The following is a 27,758-nucleotide window of genomic DNA, read 5'->3' as shown; positions in this document are numbered from 1 at the left end:
TGTGAATTTCTAACGCTCAGACTGGCATTTTGGGATTCCTCTCCACTCATCTTCCTCAGGTTTGTTTTTGTTCAAGCAAAAACTTGACAAGCAGCGGGTTCTTTAACGCTGCTTCAAGAGCCACTACAGGGATCTGGCCATGTTGCCAGTCTGGATGTTGCCAGACTGATTGCTCAAGAATCAGAGCAACCGGAAGCGGAGTTGTGACCGAAGGCTTGTTGGATTGGTGTGTGATTCCCTCTCAGGCTGCAGAGTTGTCCAGTCCAGAGGCTTTTTCACCATTTGGTTTTAGATGAGCAAAGCATCCTTCATTTGTTTATTAGAAACCCCCCAGCCCCCCCCCAAAAAAAAATCCCACAAATCTTTCATCTGCAACTGCAACATTTGAGCTTTATATGTGAAGCCTGTAGCATTTCACGTTCATCCCCTTTTTAAAGTTAATCACCCCTCTCTCTCTCTCTCTCTGGTGTTTGATTCGTAACATACTTTATGTCATTGAAGTGAACTTTAGAAACTCTGGCTCTACAGACAGAAGTGGGTGGCTCTTAAAAGAGCCGTTGGGGTCGTCGCTCGGGCTGCCGACGTCTACTTGGCCTTGGCCGGCTTCTCGGTCTTCTTGGGCAGCAGGACAGCCTGGATGTTGGGCAGGACGCCTCCCTGAGCGATGGTCACGCCGCCCAGCAGCTTGTTGAGCTCCTCGTCGTTGCGGACAGCCAGCTGCAGGTGGCGGGGGATGATCCTGGTCTTCTTGTTGTCGCGGGCGGCGTTCCCGGCCAACTCCAGGATCTCGGCGGTCAGGTACTCCAGAACCGCAGCCAGGTACACCGGAGCTCCGGCACCGACGCGCTCGGCGTAGTTCCCCTTACGCAGCAGCCTGTGGACACGGCCCACGGGGAACTGGAGGCCCGCACGGGACGAGCGGGTCTTGGCCTTAGCGCGGGCTTTGCCACCGGTCTTTCCGCGTCCAGACATCTCGTTTCGGTCAAATGCACTTTCGCTCTCACCAAACAAGAGGGAAGAATGCCTCAGACAGGAGCGTCGGGGATTTATACCTGCCATCTCTTCACTGATTGGTCGCACATCAGCGCTAACGTAGTCCTCCAATCAGAACAGTGCGCGTCAAGTTCTCACAGTAGACACAACACTTCCGCTCACCGCCGGATGGGGCCTACAAAATAAAACACCGAAGCCCGGCGGCCCAAGTGACCTTTTAAGAGCGCAAGAAGGTTGAGATAAAAGAACATTTGCATACATTATTCTGTATCTGTCGCGTCAGCACTTTGCGGATACTTACTGACAGACAAATAATTAAACAAAATTTGTTTTGACTAAGACGGCTTCAGGCTGACAAGTCAACCATGATCTAATTTTATGGATCATTTCTGGAATCTGTGCTGAACATTTTTATCCCCTGTTGTTTAGGAAATCTTAGTGTTGGTCAAAAAATGCACTAAGCAGAGTAATACGTGTGTACTATCTTGGGATTTGAACCATGCACACTTACAGAACTGATTAATAAAGAGGAAACATAAAGACATTCTGACAGGTTTACAAGCTGATTTCCAGTTCCAGTCCTCAGGATGAAAAAGAATAACAGCTACAAACCTTTCTCTGTTCCTAAAGCAACTGCTCCTGTTTATGCAGGGCAATGCAACCAGGGGAATCGTAACCATTTCTGTAAGTTTCACTTTTATTTGTTTCATTAACTGAAAGATTTGTTTTCAAAAGATCTCCTTTCCTTAATGTCTTTTAAGCACAAAAATACATCAAACCAGAACAAAGACCATTCAGACATGTCGGTGTCACATGACCGACCCGCCGTCTGTTACAGAAACCGCTGCTCAACCCTTCACTGGGAGACGCTGTCTGTCTGATGCCTGACTGTGGAAAAAACCTTCCAGAATAAGGCCACTAGGTGGCAGCATTGTATCGGAAGTCGCACTGCAGCGTTTATTTAAAAAAAAAAAAAAAAATTATTTCAAAACAAATAACATTAACATACATGAAAATCTGAATATTCTAAAAAAAAATAAAATAAAAAAAAAGAAGTAATCACAGATATTGACAGTCTTAAGGTTTTACAATCATAAAACTCGACTGAATGAAGTAAAAAAAAGAAGCCAAAGTTAAATAAATATAGCTATACATAAATTGGTAAAAAAAATTTTGTTGTTTTATTTTCTTAAAAGTGCCAAATATTTATTCAAATACATATAATAAAGGGTGTATTACAGCAAAATAAAAATAAAAGGAACAAATATAAAGGGATCAGCTTGTGAGATAAACTTTGCTAGGATTAGAATTAGATTTAAATATATTCATCTAAAGAAAAGGTTGAATTGTTTACAGTATTTATAAATTTTGATGAAATAATGTTTTTACCAATTCTTTCTGTAAGGAGGTTTTGAAATTCAGACCAAAATATTACAGAATGAGAAAACTCTACAAATCCAACATTTTCACTCTCACACTGACAAGAAGAGCAGCTGTAGAGACACATTATCTTTAACTGCGGTGAAGGTCAGGTGAAGGTTTTTTCACTGGGAGACGCTGTCTGTCTGATGCCTGACTGTGGAAAAAACCTTCACCTGATCGCTCCTTTGGTCTGTGTAAAACAGGCCAGGCTCCTGTTCTGGTTCCTGACAAAATAAAATCAATAATAAAGATCAACTAGGAACCCTGTAGTTCTGTAAAACATACAAAGCAAGTCAATATAAAAAAACAGATGGACACTCTACAAAATGTAGAAGCAATATGGAAACAACTGAACTGTGTTTTTTTTAAATATCTGTACAGAAACACTGTAATGGTCTCAAACTCTTCAGCTGAAGGCGGTTTAGATGTTTTTATATTTATTGTCTTTAATCAAATATTAAACATTAATTGGATTAAGAGATTTCTAAACAATCTAAATTCCATGTGGAATATTTTCCCAAATCTTCGGTTCAGTAAATTAGCCGCTCCAAATGTTTTATTGTATTATCAGTTTTCAGTTGGAAAACTTCCAGTCAAATTATTTACATTTGATCAGCAAATGTAAATAATTTGCATTTGCAAATGCAAATTTGCAAATGTGTTTTCTATAGAAACACATCCTGTCCTCATTATTGCATCACAGGGAACATTGTTTATATAATACATAAAAATAAATGATTGTTTCTTCATAACTGGGTTGATAATAATATTAATAAACCAGTTAATCAATAGTAATGGTGATGTGAGCATTTTATGAACAATAATAACATAGAAATATCTCAAAAAGAATATGAATTGGTCATTAAATCTGTTCATCATAGTTTACATTCTTCAGCATAAAACATGAAAACGAACTGAACCTCCATGACTCTGTTTCTATCAAAAGAACAAATTAATGCAACAACAATTTACAAACAGGTGGATTAATTTAACAAAAACTATGGAGTGAAATCGTTTTATTGCCTCATAAATATATAATTACTAATAGGGTCAAATAATATTTGTTTAAGATTCTACATCGATATAATCCAGTTAAAGATAATGTGTCTCTACAGCTGCTCTTCTTGTCAGTGTGAGAGTGAAAATGTTGGATTTGTAGAGTTTTCTCATTCTGTAATATTTTGGTCTGAATTTCAAAACCTCCTTACAGAAAGAATTGGTAAAAACATTATTTCATCAAAATTTATAAATACTGTAAACAATTCAACCTTTTCTTTAGATGAATATATTTAAATCTAATTCTAATCCTAGCAAAGTTTATCTCACAAGCTGATCCCTTTATATTTGTTCCTTTTATTTTTATTTTGCTGTAATACACCCTTTATTATATGTATTTGAATAAATATTTGGCACTTTTAAGAAAATAAAACAACAAAATTTTTTTTACCAATTTATGTATAGCTATATTTATTTAACTTTGGCTTCTTTTTTTTACTTCATTCAGTCGAGTTTTATGATTGTAAAACCTTAAGACTGTCAATATCTGTGATTACTTCTTTTTTTTTATTTTATTTTTTTTTAGAATATTCAGATTTTCATGTATGTTAATGTTATTTGTTTTGAAATAATTTTTTTTTTTTTTTAAATAAACGCTGCAGTGCGACTTCCGATACAATGCTGCCACCTAGTGGCCTTATTCTGGAAGGTTTTTTCCACAGTCAGGCATCAGACAGACAGCGTCTCCCAGTGAAGGGTTGAGCAGCGGTTTCTGTAACAGACGGCGGGTCGGTCATGTGACACCGACATGTCTGAATGGTCTTTGTTCTGGTTTGATGTATTTTTGTGCTTAAAAGACATTAAGGAAAGGAGATCTTTTGAAAACAAATCTTTCAGTTAATGAAACAAATAAAAGTGAAACTTACAGAAATGGTAACGATTCCCCTGGTTGCATTGCCCTGCATAAACAGGAGCAGTTGCTTTAGGAACAGAGAAAGGTTTGTAGCTGTTATTCTTTTTCATCCTGAGGACTGGAACTGGAAATCAGCTTGTAAACCTGTCAGAATGTCTTTATGTTTCCTCTTTATTAATCAGTTCTGTAAGTGTGCATGGTTCAAATCCCAAGATATTGTTAAGTACACACGTATTACTCTGCTTAGTGCATTTTTTGACCAACACTAAGATTTCCTAAACAACAGGGGATAAAAATGTTCAGCACAGATTCCAGAAATGATCCATAAAATTAGATCATGGTTGACTTGTCAGCCTGAAGCCGTCTTAGTCAAAACAAATTTTGTTTAATTATTTGTCTGTCAGTAAGTATCCGCAAAGTGCTGACGCGACAGATACAGAATAATGTATGCAAATGTTCTTTTATCTCAACCTTCTTGCGCTCTTAAAAGGTCACTTGGGCCGCCGGGCTTCGGTGTTTTATTTTGTAGGCCCCATCCGGCGGTGAGCGGAAGTGTTGTGTCTACTGTGAGAACTTGACGCGCACTGTTCTGATTGGAGGACTACGTTAGCGCTGATGTGCGACCAATCAGTGAAGAGATGGCAGGTATAAATCCCCGACGCTCCTGTCTGAGGCATTCTTCCCTCTTGTTTGGTGAGAGCGAAAGTGCATTTGACCGAAACGAGATGTCTGGACGCGGAAAGACCGGTGGCAAAGCCCGCGCTAAGGCCAAGACCCGCTCGTCCCGTGCGGGCCTCCAGTTCCCCGTGGGCCGTGTCCACAGGCTGCTGCGTAAGGGGAACTACGCCGAGCGCGTCGGTGCCGGAGCTCCGGTGTACCTGGCTGCGGTTCTGGAGTACCTGACCGCCGAGATCCTGGAGTTGGCCGGGAACGCCGCCCGCGACAACAAGAAGACCAGGATCATCCCCCGCCACCTGCAGCTGGCTGTCCGCAACGACGAGGAGCTCAACAAGCTGCTGGGCGGCGTGACCATCGCTCAGGGAGGCGTCCTGCCCAACATCCAGGCTGTCCTGCTGCCCAAGAAGACCGAGAAGCCGGCCAAGGCCAAGTAGACGTCGGCAGCCCGAGCGACGACCCCAACGGCTCTTTTAAGAGCCACCCACTTCTGTCTGTAGAGCCAGAGTTTCTAAAGTTCACTTCAATGACATAAAGTATGTTACGAATCAAACACCAGAGAGAGAGAGAGAGAGGGGTGATTAACTTTAAAAAGGGGATGAACGTGAAATGCTACAGGCTTCACATATAAAGCTCAAATGTTGCAGTTGCAGATGAAAGATTTGTGGGATTTTTTTTTTGGGGGGGGCTGGGGGGTTTCTAATAAACAAATGAAGGATGCTTTGCTCATCTAAAACCAAATGGTGAAAAAGCCTCTGGACTGGACAACTCTGCAGCCTGAGAGGGAATCACACACCAATCCAACAAGCCTTCGGTCACAACTCCGCTTCCGGTTGCTCTGATTCTTGAGCAATCAGTCTGGCAACATCCAGACTGGCAACATGGCCAGATCCCTGTAGTGGCTCTTGAAGCAGCGTTAAAGAACCCGCTGCTTGTCAAGTTTTTGCTTGAACAAAAACAAACCTGAGGAAGATGAGTGGAGAGGAATCCCAAAATGCCAGTCTGAGCGTTAGAAATTCACATTTCATAGTCTAAGACACAGGTGTCAAACTCCAGTCCTCAAGGGCCGGTGTCCTGCAGTTTTAGATGTGCCACAGGTACAAAACCAGTGTATTTGTGGTACATCACATGCCAGTGGCATGTAATGGCTTAATTACCTCCTCCTTGTGTAGATAAGCTCTCCAGAGCCTTTCTAATGACCTAATTATTCTATTCAGGTGTGGCGCAGCAGAAGCACATCTAAAAGTTGCAGGACAGCGGCCCTTGAGGACTGGAGTTTGACACCCCTGGTCTAAGATATGGCACCATTAGTTTATTCTCAACATGTTTGCTGATTTCAAGAAATAGCCACCAGTTTGCTTCTTCAAAGTTCAAATAATACAGTAATTTTACTGGACAATTCCTAATAATTTTTGAGAAGGTTGTAACTGTTGTTTGATTCATGAGAAAAAATGTGAAAACAGACGATTGGGATTTATTGCGGTCAAATAAATTTTTGCTTTGTTGATCTTTTTATTTCCACATGAAGTGACGAGGAACCTTTGAGACATTTGAACTCCAGCACTTCCTAGTTTGACGGAGTTTTATTTTACGGTCCAGCTCTGTGAGCGGAAATGTGTCCGCTGCTCGTTGGCAACTTGAGGCGGAAGTAGAAACGCGTCTGGCCGACTGTCTTCACTTAGGTCCGCGACATGTATTTAAATCCGGACGCTCAGCCTTCCGCAGTCAGTGTATCGTCCGTCGTCGACGCACAGCGAGAGAATCATGAGTGGCCGTGGAAAGGGAGGCAAGGGACTCGGGAAGGGCGGCGCCAAGCGGCACCGTAAAGTCCTCCGCGATAACATCCAGGGCATCACCAAGCCCGCCATCCGCCGCCTGGCTCGCCGCGGCGGAGTCAAGCGTATCTCCGGCCTGATCTACGAGGAGACCCGCGGCGTGCTCAAGGTGTTCTTAGAGAACGTGATCCGTGACGCCGTGACGTACACGGAGCACGCCAAGAGGAAGACGGTGACCGCCATGGACGTGGTGTACGCCCTGAAGAGGCAGGGCCGCACCCTGTACGGCTTCGGAGGCTGAATCCGATCCCACCCGAACCCAACAACCAACGGCTCTTTTAAGAGCCACCCACACTTCTCAAGACACGCTTCCTGCACTTCACCGTGGTCCATTAAGAACTCCTGAAAATGTGCTGAAACTGCAACACCGACCAACTCCACACTCACTGCTCATTTGTTTTCTAAGTAGATTATTCTGACATCGTAGGTTTTGGATTCTCTGTCTCTGCCTGCTCGGCCTCCTGGAGCCTTTTCCAACTTTCTGCCATAAACGTGTTCAATAAACTCACCTGACGTCATTACAACCAGCTGTCTACAGAATCTAGATTAGCTTTATATCTGGACCTGAACAAACGGAACCACATGTGTAGGTTCGTCCTCCGATGTGTTTCCGTGCCTCAGATGTAGTTTAGTTGTGGTGGCGATTGTTTGTCAAACCAAACATCCAATAAAAGTTCCTTCAGCCACCCCGAGGCACTGGGGCCAAGATTCTTCACGCAGGCTAAAGACGTTTCATGTCCAAACTTGTTGACTGTCTTGGCTGCTTTTATTTTCCTTTTCAGCAAACAATTACAACGTTCAAACTGTCCTCTGTTCTCCTGCCTGCCTCTCTCTTGCTCTGGTAAAAACCACAGGCCCCAAACCCAAACGCCTGCCGGTCCTTTACCCCAGGCCCCTACGCTTACAGCGAGTGGACCGACCCACGGGACTCCCTGTCTGACTCCGAAAAGATAAATAAGAAAAATAAGAAAACAAAAGATAAATAGAATCAACAATTATTAATCAGCAAATAAACCCTGTAAATAATACAAAAAATATAAATTTAAGAATTAACTAACAAAATTCAATTGGGTAAAGAAATAAAGGATAAATAGCTCCAGCATTAGTTTATGCGTCTTATATTGCATTATGCCTATTTGAAGACACGCTAAAAGCGTTTAAGTTTCGGACCAGAGGTGCTGGAGATCATTTGTAAAGTCTTGGAATAGCCAGTGAACGTTTTATATTTCACTTTCTGACTTTAATTCACCATGTCACTGTCTCTATGAGCTTTTTGCTGTTTCATCTGTCCTGTTGTGATCACATCAAAGCCAACCGTTGAGCCATCAGCAAGAGGAAACCGGGACTGTAGGAAGACACCGAGAGCTTTCAGATGTCGTCATCCGGGGACGTTTAAACGGGACATTTCGGCTTCCGTCTGTTCTGTTTTACATCACAGACAAGCGAGAATGCCAATAAGCGAAATAATGGAGGAGTTAACTGCATATTTGGAAGGGAAAGTAATTTGGTGTGGGGATTTTAATGCAAATAGTACATTGTGGGGTAAATGTAATGATAAAAATGGAAAAGTCATAGAAGAATTACTGGAAATGAAAAATCTTGTATGTATTAATGATGGGAGAGGAACAAGAATCAATGTAAGAACAGGGATGGAATCAGTTATTGATTTAACAATTGTTTCAAATGTTTTAGCTGGTATTTGTGAGTGGTTCATTGATAAAAATACAACAATAGGTAGTGATCATTATCCCATTGTAGTTAAAGTAGGATTAAATTTAAATAAGAATTTAAAGGTAAATAAAAAACTGAATTTTAATAAAGCAGACTGGATTAAATTGAGGTACTTGAGTCAAATAAACTTAGAGAAAGTAGATATGACAATGGATATAAATGTTGTCAGTTTAGAAATTTGCAAAATAATTATGGAAGCAACAGATCATTCAATAAAGAAAACAGCCGCGTGATGAGCCGAGCCAATGAGATCGAGGCGACGGCACAGTGAGATTAGCGTGCAGCCTGTATAAGAAGCGGCCCTGCGCCTGCGCACATCATTCGCTGTTTCCCAGGAAGCCGTGAGGATGCCCGAACCCGCCAAGTCTGCGCCCAAGAAGGGCTCCAAGAAAGCCGTGACCAAGACGGCCGGCAAAGGAGGCAAGAAGAAGAGAAAGACCAGGAAGGAGAGCTACGCCATCTACGTGTATAAGGTGCTGAAGCAGGTCCACCCCGATACCGGCATCTCGTCCAAGGCCATGAGCATCATGAACTCGTTCGTTAACGACATCTTCGAGCGCATCGCCTCCGAGGCGTCCCGCCTGGCTCACTACAACAAGCGCTCCACCATCACCTCCAGGGAGATCCAGACGGCCGTGCGCCTCCTGCTGCCCGGAGAGCTGGCCAAGCACGCCGTGTCCGAGGGCACCAAGGCGGTCACCAAGTACACCAGCTCCAAGTGAAGCTGCCGCTTAGCATCAACCACAACAAAGGCCCTTTTAAGGGCCACTCAAATGGACCTGGGAGAAAGTCCTGTGTGATCAGAGCCGTTACTCGTGTTGACTTCGTTTCAGCTCACATCTGTAAAATAAAAGGTTTAATCCGTTTCTGTTTGCCCTACTTTATGTGGACAGCAGGTTTTCTGAAAGCAAACAGAGGAATTTCTAGACATCAGATTTTAACCTGGAGAGCTTTCTGACTCCAGTGGCGTTAAACTCTGTCAGTGTTTATTTCTTTCTGTCGTTGCTTAGATATTGGAGCTTTTGAAATCCACCCTAAGTGAAAGATCTCCAGGTTTTGATCCAGTTTGCATTTGTTCACCTCTTCTGTGAATTAAGGGCCAGGCAGATTTTGATAATGGTCATGAAACCAGCGTTTCTGCAGAGCTCCTATTTTCGTGTTAAAACAGTTGATGTCCATGCACGGGGAGCCAGTGTTTCAGTCCAGGTTTAACATCATTTAGCCCTGGAAATGCTGCAACTTGGTGTGTTTGATATTTGCAAGGTTTCAGTTAAGTCTTCCTTGCCTTATTCAGTTTGTTTCTAAAGATTAAATGCAGATTTTCAAAGTGGGCGGGTTTGTGTCCGTGAAGCGTGTGACGTAAGAAGCTGATTAAGGCAGTTAAATCAAGTCTGTTATCCTGCAGAATGAATGAAGGTTTTATTTCCTCGGTGTGAGTGGAAAATTGCTGCATTTTAACAGCAGTGATTGTGCAACACCGCCAGCAGGTGGCAGTAATTGAGCGCAGCGCTTCGTGTTGTAGTTCAGTACAGAGGAGTCTGGTTTCCCCTTCCAGGTATGTTCAGGTAAATGTTTGACTGAAGTGTCTGAATGTGTTTAAGTGAGTGATTTTAGTGTGTGTGTGTGTGTGTGTGTGTGTGTGTTCAGACAGGTTTGGCGGAATGTTTTCAGTAGAAAGCAGGAAGCTCGTCCTTGTCGGAGTGTCGGTGGCTCTTAAAAGAGCCGTTGGTTCAGTGTGGAGGCCGTGTGCGTGTTTAAGCTCTCTCTCCGCGGATGCGGCGGGCCAGCTGGATGTCTTTGGGCATGATGGTGACCCTCTTGGCGTGAATTGCGCACAGGTTGGTGTCCTCGAAGAGGCCGACCAGGTAGGCCTCGCTGGCCTCCTGCAGAGCCATGACGGCGGAGCTCTGGAAGCGCAGGTCGGTCTTGAAGTCCTGGGCGATCTCTCGCACCAGGCGCTGGAAGGGCAGCTTGCGGATGAGCAGCTCGGTGGACTTCTGGTAGCGGCGGATCTCCCGCAGAGCCACGGTACCGGGCCTGTAGCGGTGAGGCTTCTTCACTCCGCCGGTAGCCGGGGCGCTCTTACGGGCGGCCTTGGTGGCCAGCTGCTTCCTGGGGGCCTTCCCTCCGGTGGACTTACGGGCGGTCTGCTTGGTTCGGGCCATCGCGCTAACTCGCTTTCCTGCTTCTCGTTTGACACGGTGAACGGATGAATTCTCCAGTCGGGCGGCGGGGCTTTATAAGCAGGCTGGGGGGCGCGAGGGAGCTTCTGATTGGCTCCCATTGCTGACGTAGCGAGACGCGGCGGACTCGGCTATTGGTGAGATTTGAATTTTCGAAGTAAAGCGCGATAGAAATCTAACGAACAAAAGAGGAGGCGTTTACAGTTTCAGGGAAAAGAAAGTTGGACTTTGTCTACGGACGGATCCTTGTTACAAAACGCTTTGCTCTTTAACTGCAGCGCTCAGCAGTCAAACAACGATTATATATGTGCACACTCTCAGCCAAACGGACCCAGATTCACGTCTGTGAACATGAAATCAGTTCTTTTCATTTCAAAAGGTTCAGTGTTCCGGCTAACAGTCTAAGAAATACATAGGAAGGAAGACATGCTCGGTAAACTGACTATTTCAGCACTTTACGTGCTTCTCCTAAAAAATAATAATAATAATTAAAAAAAAAGTGAAGAAATAATTCAGTATGATATCGGAATGGAAATGTTTCCTGTGGTCCTGATGCATGGGCAGAATCATAACTTCATCGTGCATGTTTCTGTGTCGGCTGAATGAAAGCAGATGGATATTTTGCAATCAACAGTAAAATAGTTTGTAGGTAAAAATCCAACTAGTTGAACTAGTGGAACTAGTTGAGCTGCGATAAAGAGTGAAATGTAACGTTGTAACTAGTTGGACCCGGTGAGGAATGTTCCACATTTGCTACTAATATGTAACAATGTCAGAGCAATGCAACATTGTTACTTATATTTAACATCGTTCCACGTTTGTTCCGTGTGTCTTAACGTTGCTACTTGTACCCGACGTTGTTCCGAGCGCAGCAGAGCAACTCTACCGAGTGAGGAACGATGCCTTAACGCGTGCATGTGGTGGCTCTGAAAAGAGCCTTTGGTGCATGAAGCAGTGTTGGGGGGCAGAGATGTTTACTTCTTGGCCTTCTTGGCTGCGGGCTTTTTGGCTGGCGCTTTCTTGGCCGCGGGCTTCTTGGCGGCCTTCGGCTTCTTGGCGGCGGCGGCGGCCTTCTTGGGGCTCTTCTTGGGCACCTTTTTGGCGGCCGCGGCGGCTTTCTTGGCCGGGGCCTTCTTCGGGGACTTCTTGGCCGCTGCAGCCGCTTTCTTGGCGGCGGGTTTCTTGGGGGTGCTGGCCTTCTTGGCGGCGGGCTTCTTGGCCTTGGCCGGAGCCTTCTTCTTCACCACCTTCTTGGCCGGCTTGGCCGCTTTGGGCTCCTTCTTGGCGAGCTTGAACGAGCCCGAGGCCCCGGTGCCTTTCGTCTGGCTCAGGGTTCCTCCGGTCACCAGCTTGGTGACGGCCGTGTTGATGCGCTTGTTGGCCTTGGCCACATCCACGCCCTTCCCGGCCAGCACCTTCTTCAGCGCCGCCAGGGAAACTCCCTTGCGCTCCTTCGAGTCGGCCACGGCGGCCACGATCAGCTTGGACAGGCTGGGTCCGTCCTTCTTGGCCCGGGCGGCCGACTTCTTCTTCTTTCGCCGGGGCTTTCACCGCTGCTGGAGCTTCTTCTGCCATCTTTCTCACTCAATCTTCCTCTCAACGTGTCCGGCTCCGAGCAGGAGGCGGCACTTATAACATCCATGAGAACCGTGAAGAGACAACTCAGCCCGCGCGCTCCGCTGCTGCCTCAAACATGGCCACACTTGTGTTTTCTCCGCTTCGTTTTGCGCTCAAAATCGCAAAATAATTCAACTCTTGGCACGTAAATCTTAAGATAAGCGGAAGAAAACCCTCCTGTCTCAACACTAACCTCTGGTTTGGTTCACAGCACTTTCTCTTTTCCTCCCAGGACCCTGCAGACCTGTCACACACGCTGTGATTTGGAGCAGCGAGCGCCGGGTTTTCTACACATTTCGTCTCCCAAAATACATAAAATCGCTGCACATAAACTATAAATGGCTCATTTCCGTTAGCAGAGGCATGTTGGGGCAGAATACAGGTGAAAATGTCGCGCTAGTGCCATTTGTCGGATCGGTACGGGGGAGGTTTTTGCTGGCAGTAAACACACGGACCCTGTCGGTGAATAAGCCGGTCAGGGCTCCTTTCTCCCGAGCACTCCTCTCTTCCTTCACACATTTGGTCAACACGGAGCACCGACTGCGGACTCAAACCACTTTCTGATTCACAAATCTAATTAATCACTCTTTGCTCTTCCTAAATAACAAATAAAAACAACTGAGTAATCTCACTGCTTAGCTTTTGATCCATCACCTTCACTCACTAAAGCCAAACAGTCCATCTCTAATTCAACAACATTTGGGGGAAATTGGTCATTTTTATGTCAGAATTTTGATTGATTCTCCCACAGTTTGGGTTTTTCTTATATTGCACACAGGTTTTTTTCATTTATAGATTTTTATTATGTTTCTTTCATCGTTTAATGTTTAAAACTAAAACTTTGTGCGTTTTTCTTACATTCTGCTTAAGCTGGATTTTTTTTAAAGCTCATGTTTAGTTAGTAACTTTTCTTTTACATTCACATTCTGCTGCATTTCATCCTTTCAGCTGATTTTCTATGTGTAAATATGGACAGCATAGTTTGGTGTTTTACACAAAATCCGTCAACACGTTGAACATATTTCTCTTGCGTCTCAAACTTTGGCCTCTGTGTTGTTTTGGCCTCTCCAGAATATCTACCTGCTTGTCTGTGAACTTATTTCTGCGGCTCTCTGATGGTCGGAGTCGATGTCTTCATAAATCTCCTCCGTCGTTCTAACAGTTTCTTTACAGGATTTGCTAAAGTGGTTCTGCATCAACGTCTCTTCACCTCCAGAAACCTTGCAGGTCCGCGCCCATTCAAAGGCATTTCCACAGCATGATGCTGCCACCACCATGCTTCACTGTTGCTGCTACTTCTCTGTTTATTTCCAGTATTTGGTGTTCATCAGAAGCAGACACTAGAAACGGATCAGCAAGTCAATAAATGATGCTTTTCTGTTCTGGGGACGACTGTGGAGGTGATGCTTAAAATAAATATATATGTCACTTTACTAGAGTAAAAGAATTATTTGCTTTTCTAATTGTGGATATATAAATTTTGGGCATGCCAGAATAATCTAAAGGAACATAAATTAACATTCAACTATATCAGTCTCTGTGAGATTAACCAATATTTTTTCTTTCATTTTTCATTTCAAGAAACAAATAAATCAACTTGAGACGATTTTGCTGTCCTGTAACTGCATTGATGGAAATACAGTTACTGCTACAGGAGATCTTTCCTGCCCATAACCATCAACATTTACAAAAGAAATATTTAAGAGCCTTGAATTATATAAGTTACAACAAAACTTACTTTTCCTTTGGGATCAATAAATGTTTCATATTTTATATTTGTCGTCTTTACCATGTGCCCTTTGTGACTGTCTGTTTTACAACTGTTCATTCTGTGGATCAATATATATATATATATTTTTTTCTATTCATTTTTACAGGAATTTTGTGCCGTCTTCATTTTTGATATCTCATTTTTGGTCATTTTTTTTGTCTCTATTATGCCAGAATAATCAAAATAATCTGATATAAACATTACATTATATCAGTCCGTGTGACATTGATCATCACATAAACTTTTTCCTATTTTCCATCCATCCATTTTCTGTTCACTCTGGTCCCTCATGGGGTCAGGAGGGTTGCTGCTGCCTCTCCAATTCCGGGCGAGAGGCGGGGTCACCTGGACAGGTCGCCAGTCTGTCGCAGGGCAACACAGAGACAGACAAGACAAACAACCATTCACACAATTTAGAGAAACCAACCTGACAGAAACAAACCTGACAGTCATGTTTTTGGACTGTGAGAGGAACCCGGAGAACCCGGAGAGAACCCACCATGAAAAGACCCCGGGCCGGGAATCGAACCCAGGACCTTCTTGCTGCAAGGCAACAGTGCTACCAACTGCTCCACTGTGCATTTTTCAGTTTTTTTTTTGTTTTTTTTTCAATTCAATTACCAAACAAATCAGTTTTTTTCAGGCATTATTTTTGCAGCGCCCGAACTGACCTGACAAAGACAAAAGCCCTCCTCACCAGTTGGTGGCGGTAGTGCGCCATGAGGTTCACTATTCAGCAGAAGAGGAAGCCGTAGAAACGACAGAGAAACAATCCAACATTGGTTTGGAGCTGCTGTTAGCTCATCTGCAGACAGTTAGCTTAGCTTTGCGTTTTGTTTTGCGTCCTTTGCAGTAGAAATGGCGGCTCTTCGCGGCTTCAGGGAGTTTCTGACGCGGCGGCTGGCGGCGGCCGGGGAGGAAGTGCTTTCTGCGTGTGAAGACACCGTGGTTCGGTGTGAGGAGCAGAGCCGCCTTCAGCAGAAGATGATCGATGTCATGAAGTCCGAGTTTGATGCGCACAGAGCAGGTAGGGAAAATATGTCAGATCTGTTCTCGGCTGATCAACTGAAACCAGAATTTAGTTGGTTTCGGGGCTGAGATCATCGGTTCTCACCTTCTCCTTCATATTTCTCTACAATCCCTCCTCACATGTTAACCTGGCTAGGGGAGTTGCTGAGGACTACGGTGTGCGTTTTAGGACATCCTCAGGAAAACATCAGACTAATGTCTAAACTGCATCAGAATAAAAACTGTCAGAAAAACCAGCTTCACACTAAAAGGCCTCAGCAGCACCGCTAGCGCTAGCTACAATGAATTAGCATAACAAAAACAGCAGCATGCTAATGTAGCTTACCAGAGGGGCCGCGTTTCATTGGCTGATGCCTGTTCTACTTTTAGCGCGGCTACCACGTGCGTGGTCGTCTCACAAACACACGCTTCCTGCGGTGCCGGACTAGCAGACCTGCAGAAAGTTTCGCATCAACAATCGAAACAGAATGGTTCTCCACTGCCAGTGGGGCAGCTGTACTGGTGATGTCCGGTATCCTGATCGTATCTGTGGTGGTAAAATTCACAGATTTCCAAAATCAGAAGCAGAATGCCTTGTTTGGATCAAAGCTTGTGCTCGACCGCATGAGCAGCTCAACCTTCATCGGATCAACAAGAACAAAGGAGTGTGTGCTGGTGTAAGTATTATTGTTTTGCTTTCTTTCTGTTTAGTGAATGTGGATATTTTGAGTGATTGTTCATCCATTTGAAACTCTGCTTTCCACCTTCAGTAGTGTTGTGCATTTTGTAGTCTGATGAAGGGAACATGTAGATTTAATTGAGTGGATTACTGTTTCACCAACTGTTTCAGTATCTATCATAAATATATATTACTATTTATTTATTTATTAGCATTTTGTCGGCGGGGTTGGGCCAACAGCGCCCCATCCTTATCCAACACCAGCAGACGGAGTCCGAGTGCATAAAGCAAGGCCTGCAGGAAAAAGAGCATCAGAAAGTGAAAGTAGGCCAGACAAGAGACCTCGGATTGGAGCAGAGAGCTTGTAAGTACTCACAGCTACATACACACCTATAACACAGTTCTGGTTCAAAGTTATTTTATTATTTATCATGTGTCACAATTCACATTTTCCACAAACATATGAACATCTAGTATCAATTTCATCTTGCATCACATGCAGTACATGATGCACGAATAGAAACAGAATCACTTTTGTTTCAATTATTTACAGAGACACCATCTAGTTCACAGGTGTCAAACTGCAGTCCTCAGTCGCTGCCCTGCAGGTTTTAGATGAACCACAGGTACAAAACTTTGGAATGAAATGGTTTCATTTCCTCCTCCTGCTGTAGATCAGTTCTCAGCCTTAATGACCTCATTATTCTATTCAGGTGTTGCAACAGAGGCTCATCTACAGGTTGCAGGACTGCAGCCCTTGAGGACTGGAGTTTGACACCCTGATCCAGATCACAGTGAATGTTCTGAATTATTTACAGGGTTACCTACGATGCTGCCGTGAACAACGATGCAGACAAAGGGATAGAGGTGCAAACAGATGAACGGTGTAAGTAAACATAACCAATTCCTTCAATGTTGATTGCCTACATGTTAGCATGACCTGGAGAGAGAGCAGCTAAAACGTCTAACATGGATGACATAAGTGGTGCCACATTCTTTCTACATGTAGATTCTTCTGGGTGAAAACAATAAAATCACATCCTGTGATCATAAGTTGACCTTGAACTGAGGAATAGTGCATGTGTGTCTTCAGCTGAGCCACTGGGTTGCATTTCTAAGCAAAAGTTGGGCAGCATGCAGACATTTTATTTCTATTATACCTGACCGGAAACCATCACATACTTTGCTGTCAGATGAAGCACCTTAGAAGGGAAATTGATTACTGACCACAATGACCTGATGAGTCTGTAAATATTTAGATTTCATTAAGGGCTCATTTCTTATGCAGTGAAAAGGTTGAAACTGATTTAGCTTCAAAAATTGACTCTAAAATCTTGTCTGTGACCTTTGCTTTCCTGACCATGACTCAGTGGAAATTTGATGCTGAAAGTCTTTTTTTTCCTTGAACATTTCCTCTGATCTCTGGTTCGAGCTTCAAGTTCCAGAAGATCTTTACAAATATTAAGGTCTTTCAACGCTTTATATCTTTCTGGAAGATCCACTGGCGGGTAATTTGTGACGCAGGTGTTGCCACACTGTTGCATGACCGCTGTTTCATCTGCCTTCAAGTTCCTTGTCTGAAACAAAACAGCATTATCGTCAAATATTAATATTTATGTCATTTTTTTGTTTTGGTTTCAGGGATTTCGCCGCTGGATATGCTGGCACTGACTGCAGAGTTGGAAATGGCAAAAACAGAAATCAGTCGCTTACAAGCAAAAGTGGAACATTTAGAAACCGAGCTACAGAAAGAGAAGACGGCCGAACAGCAGGAGCAGAAAGGAAAACAGTTTGGTATTGATACTGTTTCTGAATCTGAGAGGAATGGGAGAAAAAATCTGTGTAAATTATACAGGACTTACATTAGAGCCTTTCTTGTCACTGTTTACATTTCTCTTGCTAAAGACGGAGACTTTGAGTTCTGATGGAAACGGAAATGATATTAGAGAAATGTCAACAGAAAATGGGATTTTTCTGACTGTGCAGAAACAAAACGTTGGTCTCAGCTGGTGGAGTATTTAACACTTGGATTGACATCATGTAGCTGAAGCTGAGCACTGTTTCTACCCCACAGACAAACTATAATAGACAACATGCCAAAAGACTTCAAAGCTCATTTCCCTACAACATTAATTATTATGGATGGAACAGAATTAAAAACAGAATCCCCCCCATGGTGTGAAATATTAAAATATTAGGCACTCATAGGTTCTGACTCTCAGGGGTCCGAGTATTGTCTCTGCTGTCTGGATGTTGAGCTGTTAGCGTGTCACGATGGTCACGAGGCTGTTGTACAGCAACAGTCTTCAGTCAGAGGCCTCCTCACAATCAATGCAAGACCGACTGCTACTGGAAATCCTTCCTGCCCACAGCGTCACTGTCCACAATCATCTTTGAAGATAATTGAATGACTGAACTCTCTTGTCTCTTATTTTAGACCTCCAGCAACAACGTGACATTAAAGAAGAAGAAGAGAAGTTTGTGCCCGATGAGCAGCTTTCTAACGAGGAGAGGAGTTTCACTTCTGATGAGAAGATTAAAAAAGAGGAGGAGGATTATCCAGAGGCAACACCCATTAAGGAGGAAGACCAGGAAGAGCCCTGCACCAGCAAACAGGGAGAGCAGGTACAGCTGAAGCGTGTGGAGAGTCAGTCTGCTCCAGAGTCTGTGAAACCCGACGCCTCCAGCAAGAAGAACCTCTGCAGGGCGAAGGCGAGCTTCTGCGACATTTGTGGCCAGGCTCTGACGGAGCTGAGCTTGGATCGCCACATGAGGACTCACACGGCCAGGAAGCCGCTTTCCTGCAAAAGCTGTGGACAAATCTTCCGGCTCCATGTGTCTTTGGAAGTCCACATGAGAACCCACGCCGGGACGAAGCCGCACACTTGCAAGACATGCGGGAAAACGTTATGATGAAGCGACCATCTTAAACTCCACATGAGAACCCACGGCGACAAGAAGCTGTACCTCTGCAACGTCTGTGGAAAAAGCGTCGCCGACCCGTCAGCTTTCAGGAGGCACATGACCATCCACACGGACGAGAAACCGCACTCCTGCAAAATCTGCGGTGAGAAGTTCAAACATAGCAACACCCTGCTGTGCCACCGGAGGGCGCACTCGGGTGACAAACCTCACGCCTGCGAGCACTGCGGGAAGAGATTCATCCGCCTGCACCAGATGAAGGATCATGTGAGGAGGCACACTGGGGAGAAACCCTTCGACTGCGACACGTGTGGGAAAAAGTTCATCAGTGGCACCGAACTGAGAGCTCACACCAAAACTCACACAGGTGAGACATCGCAGCCATAGACAAACTGCGGTCGCTTTGTTGAGAAGGTTTGGATCCCAAACTGAAACTTTGGGCCAAAAATATGTTTCTTTGTTTTCACCACCAGTAAAACGGCTGATCTGATGCTTTATAACCTGGAAGTAAATCTTTACTGGGTTTATAAAGAATCATTAACAGAATAATCCTCTAATAACGAGATTCTGTCCCAGATTTAATGAACCGTTTCGGGTTTTCCTAAGATTTTTGTGTAGTTTCCTTTGTTTATCCAGCTTCTTGTTGAAGTTTATATTCGTATGTAATTAATTAAAATGTTTTTTACTGAAGTTATCCAGGAGGACAAATATGTCTTATATGTTTTATTTGAAATTATTTCTTTTAATTCATTACCCTGACTTTGGGAGTTACAGGAATCTACTTCCTGCATATTGATGCAGATCAATGATCAGTTTGTTTTCTTCTTACTCAGATGGAGTTTAATTTAATGCATTTATTGCTTAAATTTGCAGACAGTAATTCTACTAAATTTCCACTGAATTTGCTTTAGTTTATTAGTTCAGCTGTTTGTTACTCAAAAATGTCAAAAACTAAAGGAAAGTTGGCTAAATCTGCTGAACAGGCAATACTAGGTGAAAACCAAGAAATAATAATTGAATCCAGATGTAAACATTAAAACGGAGAACACAAACAGTTTGAGATTTTCTGATTTGTTTTTATCATTCTGTACTTTGGCCACAAGAGGGCGACTGTCTCATATTTTTGCTCACTTACAGCCTTAAAGCTCTAGATTCTTGAGTAAGGCTGCAGTTTGTCTGTATAATTCAGTTTGGTTATGAAATCAAAATTTGTTAAATACAAGGTAAAAATACAACATAAATGCAGATGATAAAGGTTTGGTAGAATCCAGACAAAGAGGTCAAAGTTCATCATTTAACAATAATCAGACCAAAGACAGAACAACGGATGTCCCACAATTAGCTGAAAAGCTGATGATGCTGGAGACTTTTTAAAAAACATTCTGTGGACTTTCTTAGCATCTGATGAATGAAAAAGACATTTTTAAACGAGCCAAACCTGAATTTCAGGGCAGCAGCATCTCGTATCTTAAATGTTCCACTTTGAAGGAGTTCAGACGTGATGCTCCATCCTCATTATCTAGTTCATGTCAGTGCAGAGGAGCAGCAGCTTCAGTCTGAACCGTTCAGATGACCGACTGCCTGGCCGCATCAGGACGCCGTTCTGCCTCTTCTCTCCCTGATCTGGTTCTTTCAGTCTCTGCCTTTGACTCGTGGCCACAGGATGCAGATTGGACCTTCATGATGACGGATGGCTCCAGTCGACATGCTGCCTCCCAAACTGACGTGGAAACTTTCTGGATCCTAAAAGAAAATTCTCCGAGGTTTTTAAACGTTCATCTTCTGTGGCTGAACCTGAATTTCTTCTATTTTTAGTTTTCTGGAGAAATATGTTGTCAGGGTTCGAGTTGCTTTGTGTCACATTTTGATTTATGATTCAGTTAAAGTTTGCAACCAGTCCGACTCTAAATGCACTTTCTGTCGCTCTCGACCTTCATCAAGTTCATTTTTACCTTTAAATTGGGTTACAATAGTTTTGGGTTTTTCATGATACTTTGGTTTGTTGTGAATTTTTTTTGTTAAACCTTTACTAGTTTTAGTGTGTTTGCTAATTTAAATATTTAGTTTTTATTAGATAAATTAGTAGTTTAGTTTTTTAAATGAATTCAACAGAATTTGGTGGGTTTTTTTACAACTTTTGCTGCCGCCATTTTGCGGATTAGCATTAGTGCCGCTAACAGGAGAAGTGCTGTAATTTTCAGACAGTTGATGTAAACTGCTGGTGTCGGGGAAAATCGGTGTCACATCGGATCAAAAATGAATGATATTAAACCTATAATTGTAGCATGTTCAGTAATTTATAACTTTAGTTCATAAGGCTAACAGCAGAGGCGTAAATCTCAGGGGGTCGGGGGCCCGGACCCCCCAATCTTGGAAAAGTCTAGAATTACAAATAAATGTTTGTAAAGGAGTAGCAGAGATTAGATCAGTCAGACTGAACAAAACTTTTATCTAAGCAACATTTACAATAACACTGAGAATAAAACGTGTTTGATGTGCATTACTGGCCATTTTTGGCCCTGCAGGCTGAATGTGGTAGAAAAACCTTTTAATCCATATTTTACGTTACATTTCACTGTAACTTTGCCGACGCCCCAAAATGAGGAGGATTTTCTCCCTTGACTAATAGTGTATTTTGTTACACGTTGTTCCAGGTTTTCAGGGAGGCATCTGAAACCGTTTGAGCTGTTTAGTCTGAAGCTCCAGAGTCTAGTTTAATCACAAGCCAAACATAATCTTTTACACACAGTGACAAGTTAAAGCTATAAAATCTGCTCCTTTGAAACGACTTTAGCGATAAAACAGCTCCATTCTTCGACTCGGTCCAACCTTCTCTCTGATTCCATTATGTTTTATTAAATAAAACACCCACAATCCCATTTTTACTACATAAAGAACATATTGCGGCCTTTATCGCCTTAAATTATTCAGCGCATCTTGTCACAAACGGAGCCTCAGGACAGAGGAAATGTTCACTCCTGTCACCCAGCATGTTAAACATGAACAAATGGCAGCGCAGGACTTTGAGCAGATTCCCACAGATGAATACTAAACAGGGATTTTTGGGGGCTCTGATGGTGGATTAGCATCGAAACTAAACTGGCAACATCCACTGCTAGCAATCCCTGCAGGGCAATTTGAGGGAGCAAGCCGCACACAGTGCAGAGTTCATCCTGTGTTGTATACTGGCTGTAAAAGGCAGCGGCTGTAATCAGAGAGCACCGTGTTTTCTGCAGCGCAGTAATTCATCAAAGTGACGGCTGCCAATGAGTCTCCGTCCGCCCATCAGTCATTTCTACACCTGCTCTTTGTTTCACAGCTGTCCGATGAAATGTTTTCAGCAGCTGCAGGTCCACTCGGATGCTTTTTCCTGCAGTTTGGAGTTAGCTAAAGACAAAAATAAAAAAAGGAGAAAAAATAAAAACAATGAGATCAGCTGAGTTTATATATTTTATTTTTTAAGTTTTTTCTTTAGTATTTTGCACTAGAATGAGATGTAACAGTTTCCAGAAACGTTTTTTTTTGCTTCCCTCCAGTCATCTGATCAACAACCGGATGTTACTACTGGCAGAAATGACAAAGAAGACAACAGGCAGTGGTAGGAACATGATGGTTTGTTTTTGTATTTGGGAGAATCAGCTGCCTCCACCAGAGCTCCCAGCATCACACAGTTCATAGAAAGTTGTACATCATTCCAACAAGTTGAATCCATAACCCCTCTGCAAAATGGCCGACTATATTTTTAGCAAAACGCTGCATCAAAAAGTATCACATAACTGCTTCCTCCATCAGCACCAGGATTATTAATGACTCCAGTGTAATTTTAATTTAATTAAATTTTTGTATGGAAACATTGCAGTTATGAAATTGTGTTGTTTTATTTTTCTTTTACATAAACAGGATATAGATAAAGATTTGCTCATGTTTGTAATGGAAACACAGCTGCTGAATTCAACATGTCTCTCCAGCTCTACTCTGATTTCCAATCAGATTTAAAACTTAGATTTTCTTCTGTGAATCTATTCTCTATTGTCATGACAGATGTTCAGTCATTCAGTTAATTTATTTATCGCCAATTCACAATAAATGCCAACTTGAGACACTTGATTAAATTATTCTCATATATCAAATGGTACAGTAAGTTAAATTAATTATTCAAAGTAATTAAAAAGTTTCTTTCTAAGGAAACTGAGCAGAGCATCAAGTCGTTGACTTTCTCTCTCCTGCTGGACGACCAACAGCAGAAAGTCACATCCTGGGACCTTCATGTTCAACATCCTCCCTGTTGCTCAGGTTACAACAGGAAATAAATTAGCTGCTATAATCACGCAGCCACAGTTGGTGACTGCTTCCTGGTTTTATTTTGTTTCCATGTTTTTATGATTTAAAGCTCTTTGAACTGCCCTGTTGCTGATTAGAGTTTGAGTTCTGGGTTTTATGTTTTAGTATTTTTCTTTTGTTTAGTTCCAGTTTTGGTTTTTCCAGGTCTGCGGTTCCACTAATCCCCTCCTCAGTATTTATGAGCCAGTTTCTGTCCTTTGCTCTTTCTCTAGTCGTCCAATTGGATCCACTTTTGTTCTGTTACTATTTCTGACTCCAGTTATTTCTTAATATTTTTAAATGATTTCTGTATTGTTGTCATTAAATCTTCTCTATCGTTTTGTTTTCATGACGGTGTTTTTATGCAGTGAGGGAGTTACATGTTCTGATCTACTGGATCAGGAATAAATACGATGTTAAAAATCACTTTTCTGGCCATTTGTGTCTATTTTTAAAGCCAAATATAGTTTTCAGACACTAGTGAGCAATAAAGTAAGAGTGTAAAAGCACAGGCAGTGGGGTGTAAATTAAATGATGCTGAATGGCAGGATGATAATCTGGAGCTATTAAACTATTATTTACTGGTTTGTGATGTAATGAGGCTCCACTTTTCCCTCTGCACTCAGTCGTAACTGAACATAAGAATAAAGAGTAAAATTGTATTTAAATAAAAAGATTGCAGGAATATTTAAGACAAGCTGTTAGATGATGATTAATGTTCAACAGTCAGTTTTTTAGAGCTTCAGGCAGCTGGAGTTTCTCCATCTCTGATTTATATTCCTCTGACAGGATCCGTGATTGGAAAATCGATCGGTAACGGATCAAACAGGTCTGCGTTCATCTTCTGTGCAATTATGGAAGCAAGAAATTGAGCAATTCTTAAAGTCCATTAAGGAGCAAATCAAATATCTGTGCAGCATCAGGACCTGTTAGCAGCACAGCTGGCAGTGATTATTACATCCCAGATCCATCTGTGGTTGGGAAATGAGATCTTTTCAGGTCTGAGAGGAAAATATTTGTAAAAAAAAATGATTGCAGCTGTCAAACGTTTTTCATTGAGAGATTTTTGATGAAATGTTGCCCTTAACAGATCCGGTTAGCTTTTTAAAATATTCCTACCTGCTGAGCTTCTTTAGTTTTTATGTTCCTTAATACAAACATGTTTGTGTTTTATTCTTCAAAATCCTTAAATTCTGTTTTCTGCTTCAAACAAAACCAGAAAAATATGCAGAGTTGATCCTTTCATTTAGCTGGGATTTAAAGTCTATTGAGTAAAAATGACTTTCTGATCCAAGTGAATATGAACATTCATGTTTATTAAATTCTTATATTTAATGAGCTGCAAAGACTGAAAGCAGAAACACGATAAAACAAAATAAAACAAAGAATATTTCACTGTAAAAGTGAAATATTAAAGTTCAAACAGGGGAGTATTTATTTATTTTAATTGGGCCCTTTAATTCTCTTCCCTGATTTTCAACCTTTATTTTTGTTTTGTGTTTATTTTTATACAATCAGCTTTTTTCTGCCAGATGATTTTCATCTGAAACTTTTTAACTTTTCATCAGAGCATTGCGCATTTCTTTGTCCATTCAGACTTTAATATTATAAAATGCTGCAAGTTTGAAGAAATATTTGAAGTATAAAATACCTTTTCTTCCTCCCTTCAGTTTTTTCTGACATCCCGTCTTTACTGAGGTCTGTTCCCAGACGCTTCTGTGGTCGTCTGCCCCTAGTGGTCTGGAGGACTTTGGTTTTGTGGAGCAACTTTGCAGCATTTTATGCTTGCTGTTTTTTCCCCTGCAGTTTCATTTTTACAAAGGCACATTACGGCCACTGTAGATGGAAGAGGAGTGAAATTCTGCAAAAAAGAAGAAACTTTCAGAAGAAGCTCAGGAATGGTTTTATATTTCCAAAAATATTCTGAAACGTTGGGAATGTCCTGGAAGACGTTCAGAAAAAGAAGAAAATAAAATTTCAGCCGTCAAAAATTTGTGAGAACAAAAAAAATCTGAAATTTTGAGATTAATCTAAGAAATTTTATAGAACAAATTTTGACTGGTGCAATTCAGAGTTTTATCCAGAAAATTTCTGAGGTTAATCTTCAATTATTGGTTCTGACACTTTTCCTTGTATTTCCTGTGGCTGTAGCATTTTGTCTGATCTTGGTTTTTTGATTTTCTTCTGTTGTGTGTTTTAGAGTTTGCATCTGTTGACCGTTGATAATATCTTTAAAGAGAGCCTGAAGTATTCAGCATTCTGTTTTTTTTTCTGATTATGCAAACATTAACTATTAATTTCTATCATTTCTGTTTCTGTTAAAGGTCATTTGAAGGAGTTTCACAGAAAATCTTTGCATCTGAGCTCTGAAGCAACTTATTTTAGTCAACAACTCGGCTTCAGAATGATAAATGCTTCCATTTTCTTTCTCATTTCAGCCTCTGTGGTAAAAGAAGTTTATTTATTGCATCAACTCTTCCTGGAGGTTCATTACAGGTGTAAACTGGAGAGTAATGTGACTGGCAGCTCTGACAGCCGAATATGATGTTTGTGCAGATGATTATCCAGCTTTGCTCTTCACTGTCCTTCAGCGGTCCAACAATCTGATTTACATACTCATAAATCATTCACGTCCAGCTTCCCTGGCGGAAACAGACACACCTGTGGGTTGTTTAATAATGAGCTGCTTGGGTGAAAACAGACACATTCCTATGGATTACTTCAATTCGACCAAAGTTAAATAAAACGGCTCTGACCATTCTCATGAACCTGTATGAATATACACTCAATGTAACTGTTATTTCTTCAACAAGCTGAAAGTTTTTTGCATTTGCTGCTAAATAACTCAGTGAGATTGGATGGAAACATGGTTGAAATGGAGCCACGACTATGACTAAAGAGTAAACCTTTTTGAGTTTTCAGTCATGTTTTAATGTTTTTCCATCATCAAAAACAAACCTGGAGTGTTGCTTTGATCACTTTATCTCCATGGCAACCATTCAGGTGTTTTAACAGCTGGGTGGGCCTAGTCCCGCTTTTGAGGCGCAGCTCCTCTGCCACTCAGCTCCTCCAGACTAGCCAGCAGCAATTAGCAAACAGCTGGTGGAACTGAGCTCATTATAGGAGCTGCTGCTCAGAGCAACGCTGGTAAAAACGCTGCTAAAGCATCAATAGAGGAGCCATGTTGGCATAACTTCCTGGAGGTGGAGCTTCAGAAAGAGCTGGAGCTTCTTAAAGAGACAGAGGCCCAATTTCAAATTAAATCAGGAAGTAAATTTTATTTTTAGTCATATTTAATATATATAGCATTTTTATAACTACTGAAGGTATCATAGTTACTTAATTCTGCTGAAAATGTCACAATGAGCCTGAAAACATATAAAACTGCCCCTTTAAGAGTAGGGATGCTAACGTGAAGAGATAGTTTTCTGCCACTTTTGATTTAATCTGACCAGAAGGTTTTCTTCTGAAAGTTAGTTGTGTCTGGTTGCCTTGAATCTAGCTTGAAATATATACATATATTTTTATGTTTATTTGTATAGCTAAACATAAAAATAATTAGTTTTACATTTTTAAGAATGAACTAAAACAACATCATAAATGACAAAAGAAACACAAAACATAAATCACAAAACACAAAATCCAAATCAATTAGAATACATAACAATGAAAGACAAAGTGAAATAATAAAAATTATATTCACTGAATTTCCATTTAGCACCACATTGCTACGTGGTTTAATAAATGCAAGAAATGACGCTGTTAACTTATTATTATTATTATTATTACTATTATTATTATTATTATTATTATTATTATTATTATTATTATTATTATTATTATTATTATTATTATTAGTAGTAGTAGTAGTAGTAGTAGTAGTAGTAGTAGTAGTAGTATTATTGCTTGGTTGAGAATAATTTTGACATACGTTTTAGTTTAATTGACTTTGATATCTTTTCAAGCTTTTTAGCACTAAAAACAGGAAATTGCTCCTTTACTAACTTCCCGTCTCAGCAAGCTGTGCTACAGTGCAAATAAAAACGTGTCAGCTAATATGTTTTTATTTCTATTTTGATCAATATAATTTGAATGCAACAACACTCTTTTTTGTTATGTATTTTTTTGTCATGAAAAAATCTGAAGTTTACTTTAAAAAGTTGAAGTCCAGATCCTGCAGCATTCAGCTGCCACAAGAGGGCGCTGCAGCCTCAACAGCCAATTAATAACTAAACAGCCCTGATCATTTATTTTAGTGTAAATTACATGTTCACATGTTTTTACTGCAAAGGGAAAAATAATCTACTTTATACTATTCCATTTAGCTGTTTTTCTTGTGTGTTTTTCAGGAGGTATTTATTAAAAATTATAAACGTTATCTCGGTTATGGATGAGAAAATTAATTTTCAGTAGCAGAATAATGCTTATGATGCTGCTTTTTCTGTGTGTGTTGATTATTTTTACCCCTATTTGCAATATTTTATTTATTTTTCCTCATAGTATAAGCAAAATAAAAAGAATACGAGCAAAACTAAGTGAAATAAACTCACATTTCTACTTGAATCATCATTTTTTCTTTTGAGTTACTCTGGTTCAAATTGTTCCCATTGACTGATGGTTCCTGTAAAACTCAGGAGACTTATGAAACAAAGGGTCAGGCCTCCAAACGGCTCTGTGTCAAGGATTACTTCTC

At 41.6% G+C, this 27,758-nt stretch overlaps 4 protein-coding genes and 2 pseudogenes across 5 annotated transcripts; 4 read left to right on the top strand and 2 right to left on the bottom strand.

The window, feature by feature from the left end:
• Positions 1–385: 385 nt before the first annotated feature.
• Positions 386–996, bottom strand: LOC122826327 (histone H2A-like). The gene has a single exon (XM_044108041.1). It carries the CDS (start codon positions 970–972, stop codon positions 586–588), a length of 387 nt encoding a protein of 128 aa, XP_043963976.1. The 5' UTR covers positions 973–996; the 3' UTR covers positions 386–585.
• Positions 997–5,025: 4,029 nt separating this feature from the next.
• LOC122826326 (histone H2A-like) lies at positions 5,026–6,070 on the top strand. The gene has a single exon (XM_044108040.1). It carries the CDS (start codon positions 5,050–5,052, stop codon positions 5,434–5,436), a length of 387 nt encoding a protein of 128 aa, XP_043963975.1. The 5' UTR covers positions 5,026–5,049; the 3' UTR covers positions 5,437–6,070.
• A 605-nt stretch (positions 6,071–6,675) lies between these two features.
• LOC122826328 lies at positions 6,676–8,594 on the top strand (annotated as a pseudogene).
• A 291-nt stretch (positions 8,595–8,885) lies between these two features.
• LOC122826329 (histone H2B 1/2-like) lies at positions 8,886–9,339 on the top strand. Its single transcript, XM_044108042.1, has one exon. The coding sequence runs from the start codon at positions 8,913–8,915 to the stop codon at positions 9,285–9,287; it is 375 nt and encodes a 124-aa protein (XP_043963977.1). The 5' UTR covers positions 8,886–8,912; the 3' UTR covers positions 9,288–9,339.
• A 1,386-nt stretch (positions 9,340–10,725) lies between these two features.
• LOC122826323 lies at positions 10,726–13,561 on the bottom strand (annotated as a pseudogene).
• Positions 13,562–14,754: 1,193 nt separating this feature from the next.
• On the top strand, positions 14,755–23,434 carry LOC122826550 (zinc finger protein 77-like). 2 transcript variants are annotated; one of them, XM_044108557.1, is made up of 6 exons: positions 14,755–15,163; positions 15,535–15,821; positions 16,036–16,187; positions 16,642–16,709; positions 17,465–17,617; positions 18,261–23,434. In XM_044108557.1, the coding sequence occupies exons 2-6, from the start codon at positions 15,633–15,635 to the stop codon at positions 18,734–18,736; spliced, it is 1,038 nt and encodes a 345-aa protein (XP_043964492.1). In that variant the 5' UTR covers positions 14,755–15,163; positions 15,535–15,632; the 3' UTR covers positions 18,737–23,434. The 2 variants fall into 2 exon arrangements, with proteins under 2 accessions (XP_043964492.1, XP_043964493.1); XM_044108558.1 differs by lacking the exons at positions 15,535–15,821; positions 16,036–16,187; positions 16,642–16,709; positions 17,465–17,617 and having other exon boundaries at positions 14,778–15,163.
• Positions 23,435–27,758: the final 4,324 nt, after the last annotated feature.

Source organism: Gambusia affinis, linkage group LG23, assembly GCF_019740435.1.
Source record: "Gambusia affinis linkage group LG23, SWU_Gaff_1.0, whole genome shotgun sequence".
NCBI lineage: Eukaryota > Metazoa > Chordata > Actinopteri > Cyprinodontiformes > Poeciliidae > Gambusia > Gambusia affinis.
The sequence above is the reverse complement of the archived record's forward strand: the minus strand, read 5'-3'. Positions and strand labels throughout refer to the sequence as shown.

Excerpts from the sequence above, each read along its gene's own strand:
- LOC122826327 (XM_044108041.1), bottom strand. The coding sequence starts at position 972 with ATGTCTGGACGCGGAAAGACCGGTGGCAAAGCCCGCGCTAAGGCCAAG.
- LOC122826550 (XM_044108557.1), top strand. The coding sequence starts at position 15,633 with ATGGTTCTCCACTGCCAGTGGGGCAGCTGTACTGGTGATGTCCGGTAT. Across the intron at positions 16,188-16,641 it reads CGGATTGGAGCAGAGAGCTT|GGTTACCTACGATGCTGCCG; the intron begins GTAAGTACTCAC and ends AATTATTTACAG. Across the intron at positions 17,618-18,260 it reads GCAGAAAGGAAAACAGTTTG|ACCTCCAGCAACAACGTGAC; the intron begins GTATTGATACTG and ends CTCTTATTTTAG.
- LOC122826326 (XM_044108040.1), top strand. The coding sequence starts at position 5,050 with ATGTCTGGACGCGGAAAGACCGGTGGCAAAGCCCGCGCTAAGGCCAAG.
- LOC122826329 (XM_044108042.1), top strand. The coding sequence starts at position 8,913 with ATGCCCGAACCCGCCAAGTCTGCGCCCAAGAAGGGCTCCAAGAAAGCC.